The sequence below is a fragment of the Ambystoma mexicanum genome, chromosome 3q (genome assembly GCF_040938575.1).
Source record: "Ambystoma mexicanum isolate Mex_15411 chromosome 3q, UKY_AmexF1_1, whole genome shotgun sequence".
Lineage (NCBI taxonomy): Eukaryota > Metazoa > Chordata > Amphibia > Caudata > Ambystomatidae > Ambystoma > Ambystoma mexicanum.
In genome coordinates, this window is record NC_090926.1 from 1,235,554,558 (window position 1) to 1,235,576,135 (window position 21,578).

Genomic DNA, 21,578 nt, shown 5'->3' on the forward strand with positions numbered 1-21,578 from the left:
GGCGCGTTTCTCGATGCAGGCACTGCTACATTTACTTTCAAAGGACTTCTTAGCATGGCTGTATTTAGACCCAGCCATCACCTCACTGGTCAAACTGGTGTTCTTCTCATGGAGCACTTCTGGTACAAAAGGAGTATGGCGTGCTTGTCTTTCGGCTAAGAGAGTCCACCAGGTGATGCTGTCGGACATTAATATGTAGCCCATGTGCTGGAGAACTTAAAAAGATACCAAAGGATACATTTTTGAATAGCCAGTCGAGGGCAGGGAGCAAAACATTTTCTTCCAGTGTAATCAATAGGAGAGACCCAGTTGATCACATGCCTAGAAATTGGAAGCAGATACATGTTATGAACTTTGATGCAAAGGTCCAAGTCACAGCCCAGATAAGCCTGTTAATGTCCTCAATGGATTTTCCCTTTGTCCTCCCCAGCCAGCTGTCATCACTGCTAATGCTAGCTCAAGGGTTGGGGGCATTTATGGAGACCACAACTATGCAGGCACTTTGGTCTTTCCAGTCCTCAAACTGGAGGGGGATAGAAGCCATCCACCTGGCTCTCTTAGGTTTCTCCACTCTCATCATATCCCATGGTGTTGCTATTTTGACCGGCAATACAACAGCAATCGCAAATGTGACGCATTAAGTGGGGAACCTAGGTTCCCTTTCTCTGGGATAGATCTCCCTCCGGTTGGGTCCTTGAGCACAGGAACATTTGCTGTCTCTGGAAGTAGCCAACATCAAGCGGTCATGCTGTATTCCAGAAGATAACAAATCACTTTGGTCTGTCCGAAGTGGACACTTTTGCTTCATTAATCAAAAACAAGCTCCCACTATTCTGCTCTTGGGTACCAGAGGTGGAAGATTGGGTGACAAATGGTCTTGCCATCTCTTGGCCGACAGTGTTCCTCTATATGCTCCTCACCATTTCCTTTATTCCCAGAGCCTTACAGAGGATCAGGTTCAGCCAGGTGCATGTTCTCATGATCACACCATATTGGACTCAAAGAACTTGAATCTCTGGTTTTTCTTCCCAGGAACCCTCCTCCAATTCTGTCAACATACGACTCCATGCAGACCAACAGACGGTTATCATTGGCTGTGACATTTTATGGGAGGACCTAAGAAGGCGGAGTCTCTCTATCTGTCTTCCTAGCTGTCCTTAGGAGTAGAGAGTGGAGAGTCTCCTGGTGCTATGTCAGGCACTGGCAGTATTAAGTTATTTGGTGCGGTAGCCATAACCTTGGTCTGCTTGAATGTTGCTGTTTGGATATTGGCAGGGTTCAGGAGGAGCGATTTTATTTGTGGTTGTCCCATTCCTTCATCCAATCTTGATGGGCTACAAGTATGGCTATCACAGGCCCTTTTGTTAAGGCGCTAAAGCTATACTAATACTATCTCCAAGCTGCTGTAGAATGTTTCCATCCTGCAGTACAGGATTAATTCCATGGTGCCTCTTTGGAACAATCCCTTAATTCTCTGGTCCCCACAGGATCCTTCTTAAAAACCCGGCCTTCCTGCTTGCCTAAATCATCTACCCATGAAAATCATCTTCTTGATGTTGATAACCACAGCCACAAGGACTGGGGAGCTTTGTGCCCTTCTCTGCTCTCACCCTTACTCGGTGACCACTTCAGAAGTAGTCGCCCCATCGTGTGACACTTTTTTCAGGCCCAACGTGGCCTCTGCAATTTGCTTGAGGATATGTTGACCTATGTGGGTCTCAACAAGGGTCAAAAAGCCTCCTCGGGCGGAGTGTAGAGGCAGGTAGATTTAGAAAGAGGCTGTTACAATAGTCCAACCTGGAAAGAACCAGAGCTTGGGAGACCATGAGCTTCTTGGGGAAGGAGAGGAAAGGCAGAGTACCTCTGAGGAGGTGCAGTAGGAAATTCGACTTTTTAGAGACCGCAGAGATGTGGGTGGAGAAGGAAAGTGTGGAGTCAAAGATGACCCAGTGGGTCTTAGCCTCACAGGTATGGATAGGAAGAGGGCCAAGGGAGGCCGGCCAGAGAGTGAGGGGAAGTGATGGTGAAGGTGTACCGATGAGGAGGATCTCAGTCTTGTTGGCGTTTACACAAAGATCATTGGCGGCACACCAATCTTGAATGACAGTTAGGCACTCAGAGATAAACGAAGGAGAGGAGGTGGCCGAGGGGAGACTGAAAATGAGTTGAGTGTTGATTTTTAGAAGAGAGCCTAGGGCATGATGGACTGCTATAATATGTTAGGTAGGACTGTGACAAGGAAGAGCAGGACTACATGTAATGATAATTACTGGTAAGTAATCAGAGTATTCTTTTGCAAAATGTGTGCTGTACACTCTTCAGTCCTCTGCTCCACTGCCCATATATTCCCTCAGTAAGGGGGGAAAGGAACAACATTTAGGAGTAAGCATATTCCAATTATTGCAGACAGAAAGCATTCCATTCTACATGCTCAAGTGCTCAAATATTCACATTGCAACCAAACAATTAAAAGGTCAGTAATTTTAAATAAATATGTCATGCATCATTTTTAAAGGGTTTAGTTAAATCTGCTCTATATTCTCAAAGGTGGCCAAATACCATGGCACATTCTATTCACTAGAAATAAAAAGCTTTGGAGAGATGTCCCTGTGACAAACAATACAATGATTGGTCTAGCCTACCCTCACCGCTCAGAGCTCTGGTTGCACGCAAAGGTCCTTGTACACTGTGACCACAGTGTGGCACACCTGTTTCAGCTCAGTCTCCAGCTGTGTGATACGTTCCAGGATCTCAGGAAGCTCCTGCAACTTGTCCTGTAGCAGCTTGTTGTTATGATCGTAGATCTCGTACATCTTTTCCTCCAGTTTCTGCATGAGGTCGGACACCTTGGAAATGTTAGCAAAACAAAAGGAGAATTAATTCTGGTACAAGTAAAGGGATCATAGCAACTAAATGGTATTCAATTATTCATCGGGTGCCTTGTAAGTGACCAGTTAGGAAAGAGTTTCTTTATAGTGAATCTGGCGCTCTTAGCTTTTAGACTTTATCCTATTACACTGTTAACTACTGTTACTGTGTGATGGGGTCTGAAGCTGTTTCTGAAGCTATAAAAAGTACGCATTGGCAAAACCGATAATTTTGGTTCATGTAATTGTTCATTGCGTTTTATATATATACATATATCTATAGGAATGAATTTGTGTTGATGCCATGAAGAACGGGCCGAGCTCAATGAAAAAGGCAAGCTTTAGGGCCGGTTAAGTGACTATTATTACACAAGCTGTTTGCCTAAGCTGGCTCAATATATACTTCTAAAATTTTACAATGCCAAATGAGGCACAAAGCGAGCAGCTTACACAGCCTGCTGCAGATGTCCACAAAATGTTTTTGACCTCTGTACCATTTGGCATAGCATCATCAATAATGCTACAGCACACAGTGGCAAATCTAGCAAGCTCGTCACTAATTCCCCTTATGTGGCCTGGGAAAGGCAGAAGCTACCTGACTCTGACCATGGGGTGGCTATCTGTAGGAGGACCACATGGGGAGTACAACCCTTGGAGAGGCGAAGTGAGCCTGCTGCGTCAAAAGAGTTGTTTACCTGCACTCCTTGGTAACACCCATTTACTTTCCCCTTCATTCTTGTATGACATAGTGGTGTGGAGAAAGATTCTCCACTATTTACAGAACACCAACCTTGTGTACATCCCCCCCTTTTATAACACTGAGACAAGGAAAAAGGATGGAGCGATGAAGAGCACTAGAAGCAGCAAGCCAACACTGCGTTATAGTCATTGGAAGATGTTAACAGGTGCCACTAAATTCAAATATGGAACACTTAAACAGAACAAGAGAGTCAGCCCTCCTGCGCTGGTTAGGACACGGGAGGAAAGTGAGCTGTAGACCAGAGCAAAGAAGCTGGCGAGGACAGTGTCCAAGGAAGTCAGGCGGAAGAGTGTTTGCTACGCTGCCATCCCGAGAAGCAGGAGCTGCCGAGTGAAGGAGAAGGCCAGGCAAGAACCGAGAAGCCAATGAGATGTACTCCCAGGCAGCAGACGGACAGCAGAGGAAACAGCAAGAATCAATGGATGTCAAAGCTGCCAGAGAAGACCGACATACCCATAGATTGAGATTGGGATACCGGGGTGCTTCAGGGAAGATGCAGCGACCCGTTAATAAAGAGCAAAAACCCCAGACAAGGGAACTGGGACATTTAACAGTTGGAGAAGGGGCAGTGGCCCCACATATAAAAGATATAATTACCTGTATACGAAAGCAAGTGAATGCTAATGAAGAGTGTGAACCTGGGATTTGCACTCAAATATTGGAATGACTCAAAAAGCCCTGGCAGGAGAGTAAACCATGCATACAGCGAATGAGGACAAGGATCTAGGAAGAGTGACTAGGACTAGGATAATGGGTTAGGACTACGGACAAAGAGTAGGGATTAGGATGAGGGACTAGGGTTAGGATGAGAGGGAAGGACAGGAGATAAGAACAAGGATGAGGGACAAGGACAAGAGAATAGATCTAGGAAGAGAGACTAAGAGGAGGAAGATGGACTAGGACAGCAGACTAGGACAAGAGACTAATACAAGGATGAGGGACTAGGTCTAGGACAAAAGACTTGAACAAGAGGCTAGGATGAGAGATTAGGGTGATGAATTGAGACGGGGTACAAGGACTAGACGAGGAACTAGCAAAGTGACAAGTACAAGGGAAAAGGATTACGACAAAAGACTAGGGTTAGGACCATGACATGGGGTTAGTGATACGAGGGACTGGGATGAGGGACATGGACTAAGATGAGACTGGCACAAGGGACAAGGACAAGTGACTAGGAGAAGAGAACTGGAAGAGAGACTAGAACAAGGGACTGGGAGACTAGGGACAACGGGAGGGTATAGGACTAGGATCAGAGACAAGAATGAGGGACTACTTCGAGAGACTAAGACAAGGGACGGGTATGAAAGACTAGAACTAGGATGAAAGACTACAACTAGGCACCAGCATGAGAGGCAAGGATGAGGGATCAGAATGAGGGAAAAGAATATGGCTCTAGGATGAAAGAACAGAATGATGGACTGTGTAAGGGTCTAGGATGAGAAACGTGGACTACAATGAAAGACTAGAACATGGGACCTGGACAATGAACTATAATGTAGCACTAGAACTCGGTACTAGCACAAGGAACTCAGACGAGAGACTAGGAATAGGATTCAGGGACTAGGACTAGAATGAGAGACTAGGAAGAGAGATTAGGACAAGGGACATGGCCAAGGATGAGAGACTAGGACGAGAGACTAGGGCTAGGAAGAGACACTAGGCAGCGATTAGCACTCGGATGAAAAACTAAGACGAGGGACTCGGATGAGGAACTAAGAAGGGAGATTAGGATGAGCAATAGGACAAAGGGCTAGCACTAGGGTATTTGACTAGAAAGAGTCTAGAGCTAGGAAAAAGGAGTAAAAGTAGGACAAGGGCTAATATTAAGACCAGTGACTCTGATTGGGGACTAGAACAATCTACACTCTAAAGGACAAATTTATGATTGTAGCGCCTTGCTGTTGCCTGCTTGTTTCTGGTTTACATAGTTAAACTCAGTTTGGCCCTTCCAGAGGATGATCACAGGATTGATCATCTGACTTTGGTTATAGGTCATTATAATGCCTATAAAATTAAATAACAAAAATGAAATTTAGTTAAAAAAAATAGCAGAAAAATTACCGACCCTAACCTCGACATATAATCAGGGCCCACACTTTAACTCTTTTTCCTTTGTTTCATTGATCAAATGTCTCGTGGTACAATATAGCGCATCTTTCTATAATTGGAATACAGTTTAAAGGGAGGTTTGATGTTTGCTAAATAATTAATTTCCCTAACAGATCATACATTCTAGTTATACTTACTGACTAGCAGATACCTTTTTAAGGTGGGCAACACCCAACCCACCTGCCTCTTCTACCTTTGAAGCCCCTTTTCTATCCCAGAAGCCCCCCCACCTAACCCCTCCCATTTAGAATAGTTATCAAATCTGCAATTGAAAATTTTGAAATGTTTATTTTTCACTGTCTTTATGGACACAATATAATTGGATACCCATGATCTTCCATAGGCACCTGAAAAACATTCTCTCTGAGCTGCTGCTGTATCGTGGCATATAAATAAACCAAATAATATCAAAGAATTTGAATGACAGGGTCGGATGTGGGATGTGACAAAATCCTCTGCCTATTTATAGGGTGGTCCTGGAGGAGTGGGGGGCATGTTTTGACCACCTGCGGCCTGAATCTAGGCCTGTAGGACGTAAATGGGGACCCCCAGATAACCCTTCCTCTCCCTAGGTTTACGAAAGGGGACTGTCATAGGTGCCATGGCCAAGAGATATTCTGCACCATAGCAGCTGGTCGCAGTGGTTCTGTCGTTGCAGTTTCTGTGATTGCAGAGCATCCCGGTATCAGAGCAGTCACCTCCATGAAGGATAGCTCACAAGCAAGATGTGCCATTTCCTTGGCAACATTTCCTGCGGCGGCAGGCGTGGTGCAGATGCCACACACAACTAAAACAAGAATGTTGCAAGAGTCAGAACTAAGTTGAAGTTAAAGTTTTATCGTATGCTGATGATTTGCTTCTTATGTTATCGAATCCTGAAGTGTGTGGGGATGTGATAAAGGCGATGTTTCAAGAAGTGGGTGAATTATCAGGGCATAAGGTGAATTGAGATAAAACTGAGGTGTTTCCCTTGTCTGGCAAATGTGAGTGTAATGTTTTGCGTTCATGGAACTGTAAGTGGTCACCAGGGGGTGTTAAGTATTTAGGGATTCATATTAATAGGGATTTAAAGAAATTGCTACAATTTAATTTGGATTTGGTAACTGCAAATCTGTCACTATTGATTAAGAAATGGGAGAGATTAACTTTGAATCTGTGGGCAAAGATCAATGCGATTAAAATGGTTCTTTTACCAAAGATCTTATATGTTCTCCAGTCCATCCCGTTGTTGTTATTTAAAAAACAACTATTAAAAGTTGACAAACTTTTTTCTTCCTTCTTGTGGGGTCCTGGGAAACGACCAAGGGTTCCGAAATATATGCTAGTGCAAAAGGTTGAGGATGCGGGATTTGGTTCCCCGGATTTAATAAAATATTATAAGGCCTTTTAACTCAAAAAAGTTCATATTACTTTAGGGACTATGATGTAAAGGAGCCTGTTTGGTTGCGCATGGAAAGGGAAACTTGTGCTCCATTTGACCTGGAAACCATATATAGTATGGATAAATTACCGAAAAAGAAATTGAAGTTACTACCAATTGTGGCAACTAGGCAGGCGATGGAGGTGTGGTTTAGAGACAACGGAATGAGTTATGGTTTCGGTCCTGATGCTTCAATATGGCATAATACGGCATTGCAGATTGATAATAAATGTTTGAATTGGATTAGTTGGATAAAAAAAGGAATTCTGAGGCTGGTGGATGTGATGGAAGGAGACCGGTTGTTGAGTTTTATGGAATTAAAGGATAGGTTCGGTTTGAGACAGAGTGAATTGAATAGGTACTTGTCTTTAGTGACTATGATAAATAGTAGGATAGAAATGGCTGATGGTTCTATTGGGGAAAGACCGGATATTTTTAAGTTATTAGAGGGTCAGGAATATAGTGTACGTACCTGCAATTTATGCCTATTGATGAGAAACTCCAAGGCGCATGCTCTAGATTGAGGAATGTTTGGTCGGATGATGTTCAGGATGATATTTCTGAGGGGGATTGGAAGTATATTCTGAAGGTTGGTTTGAATTTAGGGCCTGATATGGGTTTACTTTTAATTCGACAGAAAGTTATTGGGAAATTATATTGGACGCCGGTTAAGATGTTTAAATTAGGGCTAAGGCCTGACGATATGTGTTGGAGTTGTAATGTTGATAGAGGTACATTATTGCATTTACTATGGGATTGCCCGAGTGTGCGAGAGTTTTGGACGGCAGTAATTGATAGGATTGATTTGATCTTTGGTGTGGTTTTGCGGAGGTCGGCGGTAAATATTATTTTACTTTCCCGTAGAGACAGAGGTGGTGGAGCTCGGAGGCATTCTTGCTGGACTAACAGGGCCATAATGGTGGCGATTAAGCTAATACTCAGGGTTTAGAAAACAAGGAAGAAAAATGTTGATGATTGGCTGACGGAATTGCATATTTTGGCACAATATGATAAGGTTTCATTTTGTGATAGGGATGAGGATTATATGAAGTTATGGGGTCCTTTTATGGCTCTTTATGATTGATGTGCTGATTGGGTTGGTACAGTTGGTGGGGCTCCTTCCCTTCCCCCCAGCCCTTTTTTTCTTCTCTCTTGCTTTTCATCCTATTTGTGGTGTCCTTCGTGTTGTTTCTTGTTTTTGTGTTGTCTTTTCTGAATTGCTGTTATTTGTTGATTATGTTTCACTAGGATTGATCTTTTATGGTCTGAATTGTTTATGATGCTTTTGTTATACTGTATATTTTACTCTCTCTGATGAATGTGGAACATTGTTGCTTTTGCTAATGTTATTTATGTTTTGTGAAAATTAATAAAGTGTTTTTGAAAAAAAAAAAAAAGAACTGCTCTATAACTCACATAGAAGATTTAAGCTTGTTGACAGCTCTCAAATAGGCACGGTCTGTGTTGCAGTGCAGAGCGGCCATTTCACAACTAGTAACATCTGAATTCAGTGCACAATTTGGAACACACCATAACCCAATTGGTGCCAATGAGTGTAACCAGCTGAATATTACTTGGACATAAAACGCCCCAGAGAGTGGAGCGAGGTGGAGATTAAAAATAAAATGCAGAGATTTGGTGTGTCATAGCAGGTGGCGATTGATAAGTAGAGAACAGGAGTGGAGGTAGGAGATTGGAGAGTTTGTAGGAGGAGGTTGGAGAGAGGTTTCATGAGGAGGTTTGAGATAGGTTGAAGCCAGAGGTTATAGAGAGGCTGAAAAAGGAGGTTGGAAAGAACTGGAAAAGGAGGTTGTAGAGAGGTTGAAGAGAGTAAAAAAAAGAAGGTTGGAGAGAGGTTGAAGAAAGTGGTTTGAGAGAGGTCGAAAGAGGAGATGGGAGAGAGGAGGTTAGAGAGTGAGCAAGAGAAGGTTGGAAAAGCAGGAGGAGAGGACGTGAGAAGGAAAACGAGTAAGGTGAAGACCAACAAGTTACCTACCCCTAGTAACGTTTGTTCGATTGGATGTTCCTCCCACGTATTCCTCATCTTTGATAATTGTCTTCCAGCTTCAGCTGCTTCAGAAAAGAATGTTCGAGAGAGGGCGCTGTGCGGTAGCGTCAATGACTCAATGTCCCTCGAAGGCCTCCATCCGATGGTCGACGTCATCCGCAGTATATGAAGCACGCGCAGCGCCCGTTGGCTTCAGTTCTTGTTTTTCTCATGATAGTGGTATTACTAATGCCACCTTAGACTTTAGAATACTCTGAGAGGGCAGAGTGTAAAAAACATGTACATTCTGCAGCAGGGTAGGTTAGGAGGGGCGATGAGGAATAGGTGGGAGGAACATCGAATCGAAAGAATGTTACCAGGGGTAAGTAACTTGGTCTTTAAATGGTTTGTGTCCTCCCACGTATTCATCATTGATAGCTTACCAAAGCAGGAACAGTCTTGGAGGTCGGAAAATTATTTAGATCTGCCTTTAACAGTTATCATGGACCGATTGCAATACACCTTTCCCGAAAGCTCTCTCTTGAGTAGAAGAAGTGTCCAGGTAGCAGTGTTTCACAAAGGTGTGTATGGTAGACCAGGTGGCTGCCGCACAAATGTCTTTAATAGGTACTGAAGAGCGGATGAAGTAGCCATGCCCCTGATTGAGTGAGCTCTTAGACCCTCTGGGGGATCTTTACCAGCCAGTCTATAGCATTCTTGGATAGCCAGAATAATCCATCTGGATAAAGCCTGTTTAGTTATTGCTAAGCCCAATTTATGACCTGTATATCTGATGAATGATTGGTCGTCCTGGCGAATCTTTGACATTTACAAGATATAAAAACTGAGAGCCTTCCCATGGTCCAATCTATGTAACCTTTTCTCCTCCTTTCCAGGATGAGGAGGGGGATAGAAAGTTGGTAAAACTATCTTTTGGGACAAATGGAACGCAGATACTATTTTTGGCAGAAATGATAGTCTTACTTTAAGAATAAACTTATCCTTATGGAAGACAGTATATGGAGGTTTACAAGGCAGTGCTTGTAATTCGCTCACCGTGCCGGCAGATGTGATTGCGACTAGCAAAACAGTTTTTAGTGAGAGAAGTCTTAATGGACATGAATACATGGGTTCAAAAGGAATGCATGTTTAGAATTTGAATACAAGATATAAATCCCAAACAGGGACCTGAAAGTGAGTAGGAGGAAACACACTAATGAGTCCTTTAAGAAACTGAATGATTAAAGGGATTTTAAAGTATGATGTTTCATCTGATGAGCACTTGAAAATCGAAAGTGCTGCCAGATAACCTATTATTGTTGTGCTCTGGAGACCCAGATTTGCTAAGTGATGTAGATAGGCTAATACTGTTGGTGTGTCATGAGGGGCAGGTTACGTTGGGCCCTTTGGCATAGGTTGCGACGGATTGCCTGTATTGAGAAGAACACCCTCAAAATGGCGCTTACACTCTGCAGTACCGTTGCAGTTCCACAGAGCTTGCAAGGATCATTGGCTCCGCCCCTCGCTGTACTAGCTGCATATCTGACTTCCAGAAGCAGAGCACTCTGCATTGGTACTTTTCCTAGCGAACGCTCAATTTGCTCAACTCGTCCGATTCAGTGTCTCTCTGCTCGATCCCGTCAGTCGCAAACTGCCTTTGGCATGCTTCTGGAGACTCGGCAATCTGTTACAGACCCGGTGCCTGCAAGATTCACTTCTGACACACAGTCCGCATTCAGCGTTCTGCAGATGATCGGCATTCTCTCGTGAAGCACCCATCTGCAGAATTAACCCCCGATTCCTCCGCCTTCGTACCAGGGTACGATTTGAAACTACAAGAGGCCCGGCTGCTTTACAAGCATACAGGGTGCCACGTTACATTATCTGACAACAGGGCAGGAGGGTTTCTTCTCTATACTACGTCTTGCTACTCTTCTAGACTTTTCTAACATTTGCCCCTTACACTACAGGCACTCGTTCCAACCAGTTCTCACATATGCTACATGTTATCTAACCACAGAACATCCAGCCACATATGACGGGGTATTTTCCAATTTTTAAACACTTGCTAGCAGAGTTAAGTCTCACCTTGCCTTCAGTAACCAGTACTTCTCTATCCTTCCCATCAGTACTTTGCTTCCTTGTTATTGAAGATCTAACTCGTCTCTACCATCGGAATCCTCCGGCACTCCAGCTTCCTGACAAGAGGACTCTGAATCCATCCCGTGAAGACACACAGAGTTTTCTTCCCCAGAGGGTTTCCCTGGAAATCCTGCTCCTCCTGAATCTTTACTTTGATGAGGGGAGTAGGGTGACCAGGAGGATTCTCATAATCTCCTGCTGCTGCCTCTGATCTAGGTCAGTGATATTGAATCGTTAAGATATATAGTTTGCATTTGTGGACAGATGACAGGGTGTATCGCACTGAAAAGGATCCACATTCGTATCCCTACACCACCTGCTGGACTTGTTCGAACAACAGCAGTATAATGATTTTGTTGCTGGCCTTCTGGCCGAAAGGAAAATCTCTGTACGTCTTCCGGAAGGTCCCAATCCTTGTAATCAGCCTCTCAGAAACCATGCATGAAGGCTGAATGTTTTGACCTCTGGATAGAGAACCTGAACCTCCTCTCGCAAGAGAAGGTCCTCTCTCTCTGGAAAACGTATCGGAGGGCAGATGGACCTGTCCAGAAGGTCTGGGTACCACGTTCTCCTGGCCCAATCCGGAGCAATTAGAATCATGGACTTCCCAAACTTTCTCAACCTCCTGATCATGTGAGGAATGACGGGGACTGGAGGAAACTCCCAGTCCACCACAAACGCGTCTCCTGGAGCTCCTCTTGGGAGAAATTCCCTGGAGCAGAATAGCTTGCATTTCCGGTTGACACTGGTCCGCATCAGATCCACTTGAGGGGTTCCCCAAAGGGTGAAGATCTCTTGAAGGATTCCTGAGCTATTTCCCACTCGTGGGAGACTGTCCTCTGCCTGTTCAGAGCATCCGCCGCGGTGTTCTCTTTTCTGGCTAGGTGAACTGCCGATAGGGACATTCCTTCTTGAATTGCCCAGTACCAGAGCTGCATTGCCTCTCTGCACAGTGGTAGTGACCTTACACCTCCTCTCTTGCTGAGGTAGTACATGGCCACTGTGTTGTCCGTCATTATCAGGACATTCTTTCCCTGTACAGAGGGTAGAAAGGCCTTCAGAGCTAGTCTGATTGCCCCCAGCTCCAAAAGAGTGATATGCAGTTTGGCCTCCGATGGAGACCATCAACCCACTGATTGTCAGATGGTTGGTGTGGGCTCCCCACCCCGCGAGTGAGGCGTCTGTCAATACTGTTATCTGCAGCCATGGTTGCCAAAAAGGTTCTCCCTTAAGAATGTTGTCCTTGCAGGCCCACCACAGAAGGTCCTGTGCAACTCTGCTCAGAATCTGAAGGAGGTCTGACATCCTGCCTGGGAATTGGGACCATTGAGTCCTGAGAGCCCATTGGAGAGATCTCATTCTCAGGCGAGCCTCTGGCACGAGAAAATGCAGGATGCCATGAGGCCGAGCAACCTCAAACAATCAAAGGCCGGAAGACTCTGGGCACTCTGAAATTTGGTGACCATCTGAAGAATGTTATGAGCCCTCACCTCGGGTGGTGAGGCTTTTCCCGAGGAGGCATCCAGGACTGCTCCGATAAATTGGAGTCTTTGAGATGGTATCATGTTTGACTTCTCGTAATTGAGGGAGAAGCCCAGTTTGTGGAGAAAGTGGCAAATCACGCTGAGATGTTGCAGGGTTTGTTGGGGGAACGAGCCCTGATCAGCCAATCGTCCAGGTAGGGGTAGACGTCAATCCCCCCCCCTCTCCTGAGACTCGCTGTCACCACCGCCATCAACTTGGTGAAAACCCTTGGGCGGAGGTCAGTCCAAATGGCAGATCGCGAAACTGAAAATGAGAACCGCCAACTGCGAACCTCAGGAATTTTCTGTGCTTGTAATGGCACATGAAAGTAAGCATCCTAAAGTTCCAATGATACCGCTGTCATGATGCCTACCCCCGGGGATCCAGATCAATTCCAGCAGCCCCGGAAGCAGACATCAAGTTATTCCAAGCAAGCCCAACAACCCCTGCTAGGGGCCATTTGGGTGCAGTCCTGGCGTCTATGGCGCCAGGCTCACATGGAGAGTCAGTCCTGGCTCATAGATTAAAACTTACCTGATGCAGACCATGCTGCAAAATTACCTGATGCAGACCATGCTGCAGAGCTCCAAGCCAAAAGAGGCTTGGAAGGGACTACTTTAATAGGGACTATTTTTTACTCGGGTGGGGTCGGGTAGGAATACTTACCTGGGACTACTTTGGAGGCTATTTAAACCAAGCCCGAAGAGCAGCACACGCTTCGCGTTATTCTGCATCCAGCAGCGTAACGCTCACCGTGCTTGCAAGTCTGCATCCAGTCTTCTGCCACGCCCGCCTCGAGTCTGGAGCTCCTAGAAAAAGGAAGAAAGAAGGAGAAAAGGTTAGAACAAGAGCAATACCTTTGATCCTTACCTGAATATCTGATCCACCACGCCTTTGAGCTGGAAGAAAGAAGTTATTTTATGCGCGTCGCCTCGCCTGCTGCAGCGCCGCGCTGAACTCACCGGCCTTCGCAGCATCTTCACTATTCACCGCATCCTTCTGCATGTTCCCGCCGCACTCCGGCACCTAAGGGGAACACAAGAACAGCAAAGTGAGCCAAGGGAATAAACAGAGGCAATATTAGTTACCCCCCATCGACTTACCTGATTTTACCGCCGGGGGTACTATTCCTCTTCACGGGTCGGCGCAGCCTCCACTGCATCTTCGCCGTACCCCGGCCCCTAAGGGGAAACAAAAGGACAGCAAGGTGAAACAAAGGGACAAACAAGGGGAATCCTCCTCACCACAATAGACTTACCTAATTTTACCGCCGGAGGCATTATTCCCTGAGACTTCATAATTTTTCTCAGCACTTGAATAAGGGAGAAAGCAACAGGTTACATACTGACATTATTTTATCGAACTGTGTTGAATAATACAAATCCTTACCTGAATGTTACCGGTTGCCACGAGGAACTCTTCGCTATGGTCAAGCTGCAACCTGCAAGAATCGGACAAGAGTGAAGGTCAGACATTTGAACTCTTACAAACTATATACCTACAGCGTCTTGCCGGAAATCTCAGAGTCAATATTGTTCTGGAACTCACCTATTCCTTCGAACCAGTGAAGCAACTTGTTATCTACGCGCCCCTGCGCTCAATGCAGGATGGAGAGCTCATCTTTCCAAACCATCAGAAGAATACTCAGAAGAATACTCCTACAGGCCAAGCAAACGAAGCTAGGTGGGCCAGTCCAGTCTGTCATCTCGGCACTACGCATCACATTGGTGCAGACCGCAGCTGTCCAGTTCAGATCGACGCCCCTGTGGGAGCCAGGTGAGCGTAACAACCATCCAGTCTTGGAGTTGGTGGGACGGAAGGATTTGAGAAAGGGTAACCATCTTGAACTTGTCCTTCCTGAGGAACTTGTTCAAGTTTCTTAAGTCCAAGGTGGGTCTCAATCCTCTGTGCTTTTTGGGGGACTAGAAAATACGGATAGTACCAACCCTTGGTCCTCTCTGCTGCAGGTACTGGATCTATTGCACCTTTCTCTAGCATGATCATAGTTTCCTGCATGAGGAACGGATCTGGAATTTCCAATGAGCTGCTCCCCGGTGGATGATCCTGGGGCCTTTTTAGAAAAGGAAGGCAGAAACCTGGGCTACCGTTTCCAGTGCCCAAGAATCTGAAGTAATATCTCGCCACTCTTTCGGATGCTGTGAAAGCCTGCCGGCCACTCGGGTCTTGAAGATTGAGGCCTCAGAGAGGTTTTGAGGCAGCTGAAGCATCGGCTGAGGTCAAAGCTGCCGCTGCTTGGGCTGACTTAACACTTCTTCCTCGTCCACCACGAGGGAATCTTCTTTGTCCTCTATGACTGGCGTGTCCTCTCCCTCTCCCAATTGAGGAGTAGAAAGAAAGGACTTACCCCTCCAAAAAAACATACCGGAGTAGGAATGTTGAGGCTGTCTAATAGAGGCGCTAAGAGATTTGGCCGCCGCTTTTGAGGTCTGTAGCCTTTCCAGACTTTCATCAGCCTTGCTACCAAACTGTCTCGAGGCGTCAAAAGGCATATTGAGTAATCTAGATTGCACGTCCGGTGCAAACCCAGACTTCCTCAGCCACACAAATCTGCATAGCACGGTGCTTGTCGCCATGGATCTGCTAATACTATCTACAGTATCCAGACCTGACTGGAGGCACTCACACATTGCCTCCTTACCATCCTTGATGATACGTCTCTCTCTCTTCCCCTTCAGGGAAGTGGTCAGCCACCATTGCTGCGCAATCCCGCTGGATGAACGAAAACTTAGATAAGGCACCAGTGGCATTAGCGGATTTCAAGGCCATGCTACAGGCAATAAATACTTTACGCCCACAAGCGTCCACCCGTTTATCATCCTTGTCTGTAGGAATGGTAGGGTAACCAGATTGTTTTGTGGACATGGCTGCTTGGATCACCAAACCTTCTGGAGTTGTGTGCTTGGTCAAGTAATCTAAGTCACAGCTTGACGGTCTATATTTCTTGGGAAAGTTCTTATACTGCAGAAATAGAATCTGGGGTTTCCCAATTTGTTGTAACCCTTTTTTGCAAAGCAATATGGAAGGGCAAATGGGATCCCTCTGTGGACCTTGGTTTAATATGTCTGTCAAGTCATCGTGTTGAAAAGGAGGAGCAGGTCTACTCCATTCCAAATATTACACTACCTTGCTCATCAATTATCTATATGAGTGGTCAGCATCATCTGCAGGATCTGGCTATCCAAATTCCAGCTCAGGAGATGTATCAACTCCACTGGCTGTTTGTAGTTTGTCATAGAGATCTTTAAGTCTGTATTCATCTGAAATAATCTCATCTGACACATTTGGAGTGCCATATTGAAGAGGAAAGGGTATCTGATCATCATCAGATGGTTCATGTTCTTCATAGATTGAAGAAAGAGATTTAAAGAAATCTTTTTGTGGTAGAGGCTTGGAAGATTTGTCTTGTGTTGCCTTCAATGGCTCAGAAAAAGTCTTCGGAGTAGGACTTAGGCGTCCATGGCTTCGATATAGGTGTCGGAGGCTCCGATGTCGAGGGCGTTGATGAACCAGATTTTGTTTTCTTCAAAGATGTCTTTGACAAAACCTGCGAAGGGCTGGACTTTTGACTTGTTGAGGTCCTCGACACCTTTTCACCCTTTCAAGGCTTTGAACACTCTTGATGTTTGTCAGGCTTGCGTCCCGGACTCGAGGGTGCACAGGGTTTAGCCTTAGACTTTCCCTTGTCGTCTTAGAGCAACCGGGATATGGTCTTTCTTCTGATCTTTCGAGGGAGTAGGGGCTTCCCTCTCGAAGATTTTCATCAACTCCCTCCAAAACTCTTCCCATTTTGCTGGGGTGTCGGATTTAGTTGGACATGTTATTTTCTCAGGTGATTAGTCACTCGAGGATTACCAGGTTACTCATCGTAGTGACCACCTTACTCCTAGTCCATAGTCCCCTTTCCTCCATACTTATGGGACATCTCTCCGTCCTGTGGGAAGGGACCAGAGCACTTTGTAAAAAGCATCCACATTTTTTTCAAAAATGTGTCCCCCCTCTCTTTCCTACGCGGGGCCCGGCACGCGGCCGTAACCCCGCCCACCTTGGCTCCGCCCCACGCATCGCCCCTCAGCCCTTTTCTATCGCAGGATCAAAGACCCATTAGCAATAACAGAGGAACCTTATTAAAGGGGACGGCGGGCGGGCGTATGGAGGAAAGGGGACTATGGACTAGGAGTAAGGTGGTCACTACGGTGAGTAAAATGGTAATACTCCTACATCCCGTCCCCTTTCCTCCATACTTATGGGAGATTCCCAAGCACTCCTTACAGGAACTATGGGTGGATGGAAATACCCCTTACTGAAACAGGTTCTTCAGCACAGCCTGGCCGAACTGAGCGTCAGCTCTAGAGCTCATATCGAAGCAGTAATGCTTACAGAAAGCAGAGGGGGAGGCCCAAGTAGCCGCTTTAGCGATGGACTCCCAGGGAACATACTTCTGAAAAGCAACCGCGGCTGCCTTGCCTCGCACCTGGTGTGCATGGATACCTTTAGGAGGTTTCAGCTTTTGGAAGGTGAAAGATTCCGTGATACAGGCGGTAATTCATCTGGAAATAGATGCCTTAGACGCCGGCCTGCCATGAGGCTTACCGAAGGTCACAAACAGTTGGGAAGAGCTCTGAAGCTCGGAAGTCCTGTCCAGGTAGAACCTAAGAGCTCTTCGGACATGCAGGCAGTGTAGAACCCTTTCCGCCTCCGAGGCAGGGTTCGGAAAAAAGGCCGGAAGGGAAATCAACTGATTCAGATGGAATTCGGTCACTACCTTTGATAGGAAAGCTGGGTTCGTCCGAAGGACTACCTTGTCCTTGTGAAAGACCAAGAAAGGGTGCTCCACCGACAATGCCTGGAGTTCACTCACTCTCCTCGCTGACGTAACAGCTACCAGAAAGGACACTTTCCAGGACACGTACTTGGGGTCAACCGTAGCCATTGACTCAAAGTGTTTATGGCACAGCGCCGTCAGGACTACATTTAGGTCCCCAGGCGGGTGCGGACTACGAACCCGGGGGTAGAGGCGTGTCAAGCCTGCAAAATGCCTCTTAACCACTGGGTTACTCAGAGAATAAGAGCATTGGTCTATAGCAAGATAAGCGGAAACCGCTGAAAGGTAAGTTCTGCATGACAGAACGTAAACACCCGACTCTGCTAGGGAGGACACGAAGGACAGCACCATGTCAATCGTAGCCACCCTTGGATCCAACTGCTTTTCCAAACACCAACGATAGAACCTGAGCCATTTACTCCTGTATTGGGATCTGGTCGAGGGTTCCCTGGCTGTCTGGATAATACGCATGTTTTCCGTAGACAAGTTAAAATGCTCTAAGACTTCAACTCAGGCACCATGCCGCCAAGCTGAGCGATTGTGGGTAGGAGTACCACATCTGCTGTTCCCCTTGATGAAGAAGATCTGAGGTTACTGGTAACCTGGTCAGCGGAAACACTGACAGGTGTTGAAGTTCTGAGAACCAAAAACTGGCCGGCCACCACGGGGCCATGAGCATAAGGAACAGTTCACAGAGTTCTTCCGCTTCCCACTTCCTCGATCAACTAGAGGCAGAGGTGGGAAGGCGTAAGCTCTCATGTTGTGCCATGGAATCTCGAGAGCATCCCCCAGAGAGGAGGCTCTCAGCTCCCCTCTGGAGGCATACCGAGGAAGCTTCTTGTTTACCACCGTAGCGAAGAGGTCCACCTCCGGTGTGCCCCAACTCAAGAAAGTCCATGAGAGGACCTCCGCCTTCAACTCCCACTCGTAGCTGACCACTGTCCGCCGGCTGAGGGCATCCGCTATGACGTTCAGCTGGCCCGGAATGTGCACCGCAAGCAGCCAGACGCCATGAAGCATGGCCCACTCCTATATCTGGATGGACAGATCAACCAAAGGTGCCCACCACGCAGGCAACAAAACATTGTGCTGAAGGGATATCCAAGCATTTCGGTCATAAACTGACCGATAAGGATGCGCACAAGGCCGATGGCGCAGCTGTAGGGGTAGCGTTCAAAATGGCCACCACGGGGGGGGGTGTGGACAGCGCACGGACGATGCGGACGTGAACTGAGTGAGCTCCCGCAAGCGCCAAAATAATCCTGCATTTTCATCCTAATTCCTGGGGATTTCGTGCGACATAAACACTGCGACCGAGCCCATAAAGCTGCGGGCTCGGATTGACAGATGTGGTGACACCTGCTTGCCCAGACGACGGAGATAAATTCACATTCTGCCGAGGCCCGGCAGCGGAGCTACGCGACCAAGATGGCCGCCGGTGTCTGAGAACGGACTTCCTCCGCCTGATTGAGAGACCCGGGCCGACCTGACACGGCGGGGCACGGGACAGAACGTGAGGCGGACGCCTGGGATCATCCTCTCTTCCTCCACCGCGGAATCTGAGACTATTCACCGGCTGAGCCCCGCTGACACCCGGACAGATCCGATCTGCGAGAGAAGTGCGGGAGAAAATGGCGGACCTCCTGAGGTCCCGGTGGGGTGCGGCTCCTACCTCCTGACTCATATCCACTTCGGGACACCACGCCGCGACCGCAATCGCGTTAGAAGTAAGTGATCGTGCCCGCTGAGGACTGTACCGTATCAACGGAGGGGGGACCACCACCCGCTTGGGTGAACAGCTAGAAACGCCGGAGGTCCGCGCGTATTGTGAAGGCCTACTAAAGGGTGCTGGGCCTCAAAGTACTCTCGTCACATAAGCCCCAGTCCCTGGTGGAGGAGGCTCTTGGAACTCATACCCCCCTCCCACTTGACTCGCTGCACGGCCACCATCCTGTACACGTGGGGGGTACGACCACTCCAACGGCGTACACACAATAATTCCCGCCCCATTGTAGCAGACACCCCACAACTCCCGAGAATATGGGGAAGGACAGGCAGAAGAAACCATCTACGCAGCGCAGCATGGACCAGTTCGCCGTCACTACTACCCCGGCCCCGGCGGACCCAGCAACACGACCAAACTCCCCCACGGGAGATGAATCCCTCTCCTTACGGGACGTAATGGCGGCCATCGCCAACTCTCGCTCCTCCATGGAGACCAAAATAGACAGCATGGCGGCGGATGTCTCCTTCCTACGCCACGATCTACAGAAGCTGACTTCCAGAACAGGAGAGGTGGAACACCGCATCTCCGAAGCGGAGGACAGCATCGGCGGGATCAACCGTCAGCTGTCCCAAGCCTTAAACCGCCTGAAAGCCTTGGAGTCGAGAGTGGATGATGGAGAGGGAAGGTCCCGCCGCAACAACGTTTGCATCCTGGGCCTGCCGGAGGGGGAAGAGGGACAATGCACGGAATTGTTCCTGGAGCAGTGGCTCGTGGATATCTTCGAGCCCCAATCCTTCTCAAAATTCTTTTCGGTGGAGAGGGCTCACAGAATACCTTCGGGCAAAACACTCCCGGGCGCTCCGCCCCGGACTATCATCGCTTGCTTGCTTAACTACCGCGACAGGGATGCCCTTCTGCAAATGTCACGCTCGCAAGGGACGATCACCCATAACGGCTCCCGAATCGCCTTCTTCCCGGACTATACCCGAGAAGTGCAGAGGGAACGGCAATCCTTTGAACCACTCAAGAAACAACTTGCTCAGATGAACGTGAAATACGGCCTGCTCTTCCCGGCCCAACTTAAGATCTATCATAAAGGCACTACCGTCCACTTCAACGACCCACAAGAGGCCTGAAAGTGGGCAGAGGCTCACATAGAAGGCGATTGGACTGCAAGACCAAGGAGACCGAGAGGACGACCCCGACCCGGACCGAGGCGGGCCTCCCTGAGGAGACACCCAGAACGGGGGGGACAGGAGATCCTGGAGCCAGCGGCACAACAAGAAGAGGAATGAACTAACTATAGTCCCCTACTAGGACCTTAGAACACTGCTGGGACACACAAGGGTGTACTGCCCGCGCTTCCGATATCAACGCGCAATCTACCCACCATGGAAGAAGTCGACGATGGGTGCAAGGTGGGAACTCTGGGGAAAGGTCTGAACTCTCCCCTGGTTAGACCTCTCCCCCCCCCCCTCCTCTCTTTTTCTTGCTGGTTTCGACCCTATCTAAGGGTCTGGTTTTTGAGCTGACACTTTAAGTTGAAGGATCAGCATGTTTGGGCGTCAGGTACTTCGTGTTGGGGTGGAGTATGGGGTGGGGGTGTGTTGGTAAAGTTTTTTAAAAATGTTGTTGGTTACTTCAGGACTGCCACTTGCTCATGGGCCGAACTACTCACTGTCCCTTGTTAGGGACGTCTTGCACTGTTCCACAAGGCAACCCTGCTCCCTTAGTACAGGCTAGAAATACACCGCTATCTCTTATGGATCGCTATACCCTGAACAGCCCCATCATACGTAGTAAATATCCTCTACACAAACTCACACATCCCTCATGCAGCACACTAAATCCTTGAAACCCCTCACTTGGAATGTGAATGGGATGGGGTCAGGAATTAAACGGCGCCTTATCATGCAATTCCTAAATAGACATTCCCCTGATGTGGCCCTCCTGACGGAAACCCACTTGGCTGGGGTAAACTGTGCTTTTTTCTAGAGAACTAGCTATCGCCTTGCCTTTCATGCGGGGTACACAATGGGCTCCAGGGGCACCCTCATTCTGATACACAAACGTATACCATTTATTCAACATACCGTAGAACAAGATCCCAGGGGCCGATACGTGTTCATCCTGGGAATGATCTGGGGTCAAAAGGTGGCAATTGTCTCGATTTATTCTCCACCGGGTCTGGGACAGGAAT

The 21,578-nt window shown here is 47.4% G+C and overlaps 1 protein-coding gene across 6 annotated transcripts in view; it reads right to left on the reverse strand.

The window, feature by feature from the left end:
* The window catches only part of SYCE2 (synaptonemal complex central element protein 2), a 286,046-nt gene that overhangs the window by 36,490 nt on the left and 227,978 nt on the right, over positions 1-21,578 (reverse strand). For 3 of the 6 annotated variants that reach the window (XM_069604172.1, XM_069604170.1, XM_069604171.1), the window contains one exon: positions 2,709-2,846. In XM_069604172.1, the coding sequence (XP_069460273.1) occupies positions 2,709-2,846 (138 nt within the window). Of the gene's footprint in view, positions 1-2,642; positions 2,847-21,578 lie in introns of all 6 variants that reach the window. The other 3 variants (XM_069604175.1, XM_069604173.1, XM_069604174.1) reach the window with 2 other exon arrangements.